Below are 9,151 nucleotides of genomic sequence, written 5' to 3'. Positions count from 1 at the left end.
AGGTGGTGGTGAGCTGCCTTCCTGAACCGCTGCAGCCAATGTGGTGTAGGAACACCCACAGCGCTGTTCAGCAGGGAGTTCCCTGGTCGCCACATTCCGGCGCCTGTCCGGGGAGGCTGGTACGGGAATCGAACCGTGCTGCTGGCCTGCTTGGTCTGCTTTAAAAGCCAGCGATTTAGCCTGGTGAGCTAATCCAGGCCCATGGCCTTGGCATCGCAAGTGCACATCTAAATACTTCTTAAATGTTAAGAGGGTCTCTGCCTCCACCACCCTTTCAGGCAGCGAATTCCTAATTCCCACTACCCTCCGGGTAAAAATGTTTTTCCTCACATCCCCTCTAAACTTCCTGCCTTAAATCTATGCCCCTGGTCATTGATCCCTCCGCCAAGGGGAAAAATTTCTTCCTGCCTACTCTATCCGTGCCCATCAATTTTATACATTGCAATCATGTCCCTCCTCGGTCTCCTCTGCTCCAAGGAAAACAACCTCAGTCTATCCAATCTCTCTTCATAGCCAAAAATCACCAGACCAGGCCCATGTGAAGGACACAATAGATTAGTTTGTACAGTTACAGCATTTCCAGCCAATTTTCCTCGCAGGTTATTTAAACTGCTTTGCAATAATTTATTTACTGTCTGTCTCAAATTTCCACATAATTTCTAGGGCACAGAGATCGATGACCATCTGCTTAGTGAGAAGACTAGTCCGCTTGCTGCAAATATGCTGCATTTTAATATCGAATTTAAACAAAAAACAACGTAAATAATTAGTTTGTATAATTTATTTTGAAGTAATTTACAATGAAAAAGACCATGAGCACAGTAGGATATTTTTATACATTAGCTGATAGACAGTCGTGTGAATTATAACAATTACCCAACATGGTCAACTAAGGGCTACCGTCAAATAGTTTAGCGAATTGGATGAAAATCCTCCAGAATCTCTGCATATGTCTTTTTTTCTGAAAAGAGACAAATAAGAAAATCAATCATACTCAAAAATTTAGAAGAACCAATCATTTCATAGTGCTATAATCCATAAGCAGACTCAAAGTACAAGTTGCGGTTGTTGGGACTGGATGCCTCAGAGTTTCAACATTGGCCTGGAAGAGAGGTAATTAACCGTAGCCACACGGCCAGAGACATCGCTCCACATCAGGGAGACGCGGGGGTTCCTCACAAGCGTGGGGCAAGGGAAGGATGGTGGCCTCCATGAACCACCACAGCCGGTACAGGGATTGAAGCCATGCTGCTGGTATCATTATGCATCTCACTCCAACCAGCTAGCTAACTGACCCGCACAGCCTGCAAATGAATGCTTCGTAGTTTTGCACATATTCCTCTGTCTACTATTTGACGGAGACATTAACCTTCAACACATTACCAACATAATACAAGTTAACTTCACAGCTGTAGTAGCGGGCAAAGAGGTGTCATAAGAATCAGCAGTAACTTTTAAAATAATTTTCCCTTCACTGCAAGGCATAGTCCAAATCCAACCTAGATTGATTAGAGCAGGGGTGGGCAAACTACGGCCCGCGGGCCGCATGCGGCCCGCCAAAGTTCTTTATGCGGCCCACCAAGATCAAGTCATTAAAAAAATAATTTTTTAAAATTTTTTTAATTAAAAAAAAAAATTTTGTTTTAAGGTTAATGGGGGGGGGGGTTGTTGGGTTACTGGTATAGGGTGGATACGTTGACTTGAGTAGGGTGATCATTGCTCGGCACAACATGTGTTTCATGTGAAGTTTCTTCGTTAAAATATTAATTAATAAAAATTAATTGCTTTTTTTTCTTTAAAAACCTTTTATTTTGGCTATTTTAAATATTAATTATTTTACTTAATATACTATGCAGCCCTTTAAAATTGTGAATTTCTGAATGTGGCCCTTGCACGGAAAAGTTTGCCCACCCCTGGATTAGAGTGAAGGCTTTTTTTTCTTTACTAGCTGTAAAAGTCCATAGTGAAACAAATATTCATCCGTTTTAATCTAATTCCTGCAACTGGCACTCTCACGTAGGTTACATGCCCAAGATAAAAAAAATAGAATTGCGTTGATGTAGCGGAGGACAATCTTGAAGATGGGCTTTGACACACTGGGATGTACTTTCCACAAGCTGTTCCTTTACAAATCAACACAATCATAAAAAGCTTTCTGTTTTTTCTTAAAGCACAGATGCCAGCCCATTTACCTGGGGGTAATGTAGATAGTTTTGTTGAAAAATGAAATAAGAGGATGAGAGACATTTAGTACGAACAGATTGCAAGTGCATACAGAAACAGCATGTTATACTGGGCAGAGTGAAAAGTGCTCCAACGGTGCACTAATGGATCATGTCTACTCTCAGTTATTCTTTTGAACTCTCCAGTACAGAGCATCAAATAGGTAATTTTATTCATGCGAAACTGGACTGAAACAAGGTTAACTCACTTCACACAGGTCACAATACACAGCAAATTTCAGCCATATAGGCTGACTGAGGAGCAAGAGGGAGGGAGGCTACCAAAGCCCATTGTGGCATCCGCAGATTAAGGCAGGAATTTGTTGCAATCTTCAAGCACGAACCCAAAGCCAAGAATGGCTGGGAAAATCATGATCATGCACTAACATGATGACAGTGGTGATTTAGGGAGTTCTGAAGCAGCACCTATGTGCAAAGGGTGTCATTCACTTAATTCTCAATAGTGAAACATGTGAAGAAGATTTGCTTCACTGCTTCGCTTCATGAAATTTAGGGAGAAAAACCATTGCATGTTCTGCGTATTCTGAAAATTATATTTCACTACGAAATGTCATTAATGGGTCTGAACAGATGAGGAATGCTGGGTCAGCTCTAATGAAAAATTATCAGTATCCCACATACATTTGCAATGATCCTCTCTCCAGGTATATGTTTTCTATTCTTTCATGTGATGTGGGCGCTGCTGGCTGGGTCAGCATTTATTGCCCATACCCATTTATCTTAAATGCATTTCAGAGGGCATCTTAAGGGTCAACCACATTGTCATGGATCTGGATTCACATGTAGAGCAGACCAGGTTACAGAATTCCTTCCCTAAAAGAACATTAGTTAACCATTCCATCAATCGCTTTATGGTCATCATTAGACTTATAATTCCAGATTTTTATTGAAATCAAATTTCACCATCTGCCACGGTGGGATTCGAACCCGGGTCGCTAGTCCAGACAATACCACTACACCACCACCACCTCCCCATTAAATACATCTGTAAATATTATTCATATCATTTTATTCATTACTTTCAATTCATGGTATATTTTTAACAATATTGCAAAGCAAATTCTGTATTTAAATTCCCAACCATCATATTCTAAGTACAGAACTAACCTTTGAACTTAGTTGAGCCCCATCTGAGCTGTCTAACCAAAACCCTGTGGCTGGCTAGCACAGGGCTAAATAGCTGGCTTTTAAAAGAGACTAAGGCAGGCCAGCAGCGCGGGTTCAATTCCCGGACCAGCCTGCCCGAACAGGCGCTGGAATGTGGGAACTAGGAGCTTTTCACAGTAACTTCATTTGAAGCCTACTTGTGACAATAAGTGATTTTCATTTCATTTTCATTTCAATGAAAGATGCTCCTCATGGCAATACTGCTTGCTGTGCCATTAGCATGGTGCAAAAACTTTCAGGAGATTCTGGGTTCAAGTTTAAAAAAACATATATTTCTGGCTTTTCTTTTTATGTAAATCCAGAATTTGACAGAGATAAATTTAAGAAGCTTCTTAAAGTTGGTTTGAGTGTTTCCACATTTTGTGCATGGAAGGAGTGGACGATTTTTTCATGTGAAGGTGTGGTTCTTGGAGGGGTGGTTTGCCAGCCTGGAGAAGCTGAAGGGGAAATTTGGGCCTTTAGACTCGGACATTTTAGGTACACCCAGGTGAGGAGTTTTGTTAGTTTTTTTTACGGCTTTACCAGTGGTGCAGCCATCTTCTTTATTGGAGCGGATTCTCTCCTGTTCGGGGTCGGAAGAGCGCGGTACGTCCGACATAAATGCGTGAATAGAGGGGGAAGAATTGAGTTGGTGGAATGGGTGAAAGCGATATAGGTGCAGAGGTTGGGGCCAAAACTGGAGGAGGGGGGGTGTGGAGTGAGGCGTGGCAGAGGGTGAATGCTACGTTGTTGTGTGTGCGACTGAACCTCATTCAGCTAAAGGTAGTGTTTCGAACACACAAACATGTGCTTTTTGGCCCCGTTCTAAATTGGAGGTCCTTCTTACACACAATGTCGGCGATCCTAAATATTGAGCTAGAACCCTTCTCCCGGTGGTTATTTGAGGGTTTTAGATGTAACAGAGCTGTGGATGGGTGCTGGGGCAGATGTCCTGGCCTTCGGCTCGTTGGTGACGCAGAGGCTGATTCTGTTGGGCTGGAGGTTGGCAACACCACCAAGCGCTTTGGTATGGCAAGGGGGTTTGTTGGATTCCTGGGTTTGAAGAAGTTCAAATACACCGTGATGGGGTCGGTTAAGGGCATTTCCGGTGACGGCGACCATTTATATTGTATTTCAGAGAATTGGTCACTATTAGCTGTTAGGGACAGGAGGGTGGGTAGCTGGAGGGGGAGCGTTCTTACTTTTTTCTGTTTGTGTTTGTTGTTATTGGTAGGTTGTTGGGGGGGGGATTTGTATGGGGTTGGTGTTTTATTAAAGGTATTTGTACGTTTTGTAATTTTGTTAAAAAACTTGATAAAATCATTTCCAAAAATAAAATTGGTTTGAGTGTAGCTGGACCATTGAGCTTAAGAAGATAATCCCCAGTCTATGCTGACCTCAGCCAAGTATAGCACAAATGACCTCATTTTCCTTTGGAAGGAAAATTTAGCAAAATTTTCAACACGACATTTTTCTACAATGAATAAATTATAAGTTAAGCTACTCATCCAGCGTTACTATCATGAGAGAGAGGTTACTGTTCACTGGGAAATTCAAACACCTAGAGATCAACTTAAAGAACTATGTCACAAGGGTTCATGTTCTTAAACAAAGCAGACATTCCTGTAAAAAAACACAAAGAATTCTCCCCGTGACTGCATGGGTCTCAACCCAAAGATGTACAGGGTAAATGGATTGAGCACGCTAAATTGCCCATTAATTGTAAAAATTATTTTAAAAACACAAAGAAAGCACTGGTAATTTAATACTATAGTTTATCAAGACTTGGGAGAGTACAAATCCAGTTCTTTAACTTCCTAATTCCACCGAAGCGTTCACTTATACAAAATCATGAGGGTACATTCACTTCTCTTTCTGGAACCAAACCAAGTATGCTACAACTCTCTGGAATTAACTTTGATTTCTCCTCAGCCTTCCAGTTATTCTTGAATGAGATTTCATGGGGATCCCTTCATTAGATTTTGGCTAAGCAACCTTCAATTTTCCTTCAAAACCTCAGCTCAAGCTTGGGCCTCACTGCATTCGTGCTTAATTATTTACAAGTCAGGAATACTCATGTTCCTAATGCTTACGACCCTCCTTGTCTTGGCTTTGGACAGACACAGACTGCTTTCTCCCAGCTACGGCCGTTGAATGTTAACGGATGATGGTTAGATTCGCTCTTGTTGGGCATGGTCATTGTCTGGCACTTGTGAGGTGCAAATCCTACTTGTCACATGTAAGCCCAAGCCTAAACGCCAGCACAGATCACATGATCCCTCTCAATTACCTTAAATTTATTCATAGCAATCTCACTGTAACACCAGCAACCCCTGCTGGAAATATAGATCTCTTCATCATCACAGACTAAGCTTGTCTGAAATGTAGTTCACTAATCTGCAGATCTTTCTTCCTTAGCTCTGTATTTCTTCATTATAATCATGTGTATGATAGCAAAATGCCTTATTGGAGGTAGTTCATCACCTACCTGAACAATAACATCCCTTAAAACCGTATATATATTTTACTTCTCCAGTTTGTATTCAATTAATGGATACCTTTTTCAGGAAAGTTATCTGGGTGATGCCGAATATATTCCATCATCTCTTGGTCTAATTTGGCAGTCTTGTAATTTTCCACTTTGGTGAGATAATAGCCAAGAAACCAGCCAACAGTAACATAAAGCAGCTGCCGGTGCACACCTGTAAGCAAAGCAAGGGGTCACATATTGTTTCATGGAATAAAGTGACAAAACATAGAATTATCACCACCCGTTTTTATGACAGGCATTCATATTAAAATAACAATGGATTCTTTAATACAAGTCTGCCAAATGCACAATGCGTGTGTGGATTTCACTTGCAAACCCAAACTGCTTATCCTGAGGTTTCATTCACATTTTTACCTAGCTTTGTAATAGCCTTGTTAACCCGTGGTATTCACAATATGTTGGTACATTTCATCATCCGTTGACTCCAATTATTCACCTCAAAGATTGCTAAGAGCACGAGCCTTCGTTCTTTAGAACACAGGGTCACGAATTCCCTCCCCTCAGTACTTCTCAGGATGACATTTACTGTTTTTTTCCTCTGCTTTCTGGGGTTCAATGGTCACAGTTTTTTGGTCGCCACACTATGCGAAGGAAGTGATTCTCACTAGAGAACGTGCAGAGGAGATTCACCAGGATGGTACCTGGGCTGCAGCATTTCACCAATCGAGATTGGTTAAGTTGCGATTGTTTTCCTTAGAGCAGAGAAGGCTGGAGGGGGGTGGTGGATATAGATAGGAAGGAACATTTCCACTTATAGGAGGGTTCATAGATTTACGGTTAGGGGCTGGAGATTTAGAGGGGATTTGAGGAAAAAGATTTTCACCCAGAGGGTGGTGGGAATCTGGAACTCACAGCCTGAAAGGATGATAGAGGCGGGAACCCTCACAACATTTCAGAAGTATTTAGATGAACACTTGAAACACTGTTACATACGTGGCTATGGACCAAGTGCTTGATGACTCACAAATAGGCTGAATGGCCCCTTCTGTGCTTTAAGCCTCCGTTTCTCTTCACGAAAGGCATAATACAGTCACAGGGATAAGGCTGGGAAATGGCTCCAAGTGATAATGCTCATTTGGAGGGCCAGTGCGAACAGGATGGGCCGAATTGCCACCTTTCGGGCAGTAACAGTTCTGTGTTCAAGATAAAATAGTTGTTCTGAAGGGCAAGTAGGGGTGGGCAATAAATGCTGACCTAACCCCAGGGATTCCCACATCCCGTAAATGAGTTTTTAAAGACTGGTTTTGTCTAAAATGAGGGGGACGGTGCGGGGAGTTACTGGACCGGGCCCCCAGCCCCGGTGTGTGAGGGGGGGTTACTGGGCCGGGCCCGCAGCCCCCGGTGTGTGAGGGGGGGTTACTGGGCCTGGCCCGCAGCCCCCGGTGTATGAGGGGGGTTACTGGGCCAGGGCCACAGCCCCCGGTGTGTGAGGGGGGGGGGGGGGGTTACTGGGCCGGGCCCGCAGCCCCCGGTGTGCGAGGGGGGGTTACTGGGCCGCAGCCCCGGTGTGCGAGGGGGGTTCCTGGGCCGCAGCCCCCGGTGTGTGAGGGGGGTTCCTGGGCCGCAGCCCCCGGTGTGTGAGGGGAGTTACTGGGCCGGGCCCGCAGCCCCCGGTGTGTGAGGGGAGTTACTGGGCCGGGCCCGCAGCCCCCGGTGTGTGAGGGGGGTTACTGGGCCGCAGCCCCGGTGTGCGAGGGGGGTTCCTGGGCCGCATCCCCCGGTGTGTGAGGGGGGTTCCTGGCCCGCAGCCCCCGGTGTGTGAGGGGAGTTACTGGGCCGGGCCCGCAGCCCCCGGTGTGTGAGGGGGGTTCCTGGGCCGCAGCCCCCGGTGTGTGAGGGGAGTTACTGGGCCGGGCCCGCAGCCCCCGGTGTGTGAGGGGAGTTACTGGGCCGGGCCCGCAGCCCCCGGTGTGTGAGGGGGGTTACTGGGCCGCAGCCCCGGTGTGCGAGGGGGTTACTGGGCCGCAGCCCCGGTGTGCGAGGGGGTTCCTGGGCCGCAGCCCCCGGTGTGTGAGGGGGGTTCCTGGGCCGCAGCCCCCGGTGTGTGAGGGGAGTTACTGGGCCGGGCCCGCAGCCCCGGCGTTTCCTGATCCTCACTCACCGGCGGTGAGCGCCGGCCGCCGCATCACGCCGTTCTGCATCACCGCCGTGGTCCAGCCCATCAACCCGAACCACACGCTGTTCCTATTGACGATCCCCGGTGGCGGCAGCACCTTCGCCCTGTCCGGCAGGAGCCCCATTTCCACAGCAGTCACCAAGGGCACAGCCCGCCCCTCACCACAGCCGCTCCGGGTGGACACCCGCGCCTCGCGACAACCGTTCCGGCCCCTCTTCAGCACACCAGCCGCCTGCTGTCCCCAAACACACCCCCCCCCCCCCCCCCGGGAAAGCCCCCAACTCCAGTCAGCACAGCGACTTCCCAATTCCCACATGGATCTTGATTAGAAATCAGAACATAATTGGCCTCAGTACTTATTCAGGGGAGTTAGGTTGGGGGAAGAGGGAATCACTCCAGCTTCCTGCTCTTGATCACCATCCAGTGATCACTGCCGGAAAGTGTTGCCTCCCAAGATTGAATACCCCACTGTCACAGGGAGGAATGTTTGCAAGGCACATGGGTTGCCAGAAACCAGGAGAGGTACACAGGAAATTCAGCAATCCACAGAGTACATGAATGGAATATGACTAACTTTCACCTCTAGCTGGTTTGGGGTTTTCAGAAAGAAGGATACAATACATAGATACATAGATACATAGAACAGTACAGCACAAACAGGCCCTTCAGCCCTCGATGTTGTGCCGAGCAATGATCACCCTACTTAAACCCACGTAACCCGTATCCCAACAATCCCCCCATTAACCTTACACTACGGGCAATTTAGCATGGCCAATCCACCTAACCTGCACATCTTTGGACTGTGGGAGGAAACCGGAGCACCCGGAGGAAACCCACGCATACACGGGGAGGATGTGCAGACTCCACACAGACAGTGACCCAGCCGGGAATCGAACCTGGGACCCTGGAGCTGTGAAGCATTGATGCTAACCACCATGCTACCGTGAGGCCCCAATAGTGATCTAAAAGGAATTTTGTCAACATTTGTTTACTTCCTTGTCTAAAGGGGTCTAAAAGACCCTGTATAAAAGAGCTTTCCTTGGGTTGCCACCTTACCATGGCGGAGAGGCTTGAAAGTTCCGTTGATCCTGAGAG

General features: G+C 46.4%; 1 protein-coding gene across 1 annotated transcript; it reads right to left on the bottom strand.

The window, feature by feature from the left end:
- Nucleotides 1–763: 763 nt before the first annotated feature.
- Nucleotides 764–8,290, bottom strand: ndufc2 (NADH:ubiquinone oxidoreductase subunit C2). Its single transcript, XM_038818731.1, has 3 exons — nt 8,042–8,290; nt 5,948–6,091; nt 764–961 (listed from the first exon to the last, which is right to left on the bottom strand). Exons 1-3 carry the CDS (start codon nt 8,178–8,180, stop codon nt 912–914), a joined length of 333 nt encoding a protein of 110 aa, XP_038674659.1. The 5' UTR covers nt 8,181–8,290; the 3' UTR covers nt 764–911.
- Between the last annotated feature and the right edge of the window lie 861 nt (nt 8,291–9,151).

The sequence above is a fragment of the Scyliorhinus canicula genome, chromosome 14 (genome assembly GCF_902713615.1).
Source record: "Scyliorhinus canicula chromosome 14, sScyCan1.1, whole genome shotgun sequence".
Classification (NCBI taxonomy): domain Eukaryota; kingdom Metazoa; phylum Chordata; class Chondrichthyes; order Carcharhiniformes; family Scyliorhinidae; genus Scyliorhinus; species Scyliorhinus canicula.
The sequence above is the reverse complement of the archived record's forward strand: the minus strand, read 5'-3'. Positions and strand labels throughout refer to the sequence as shown.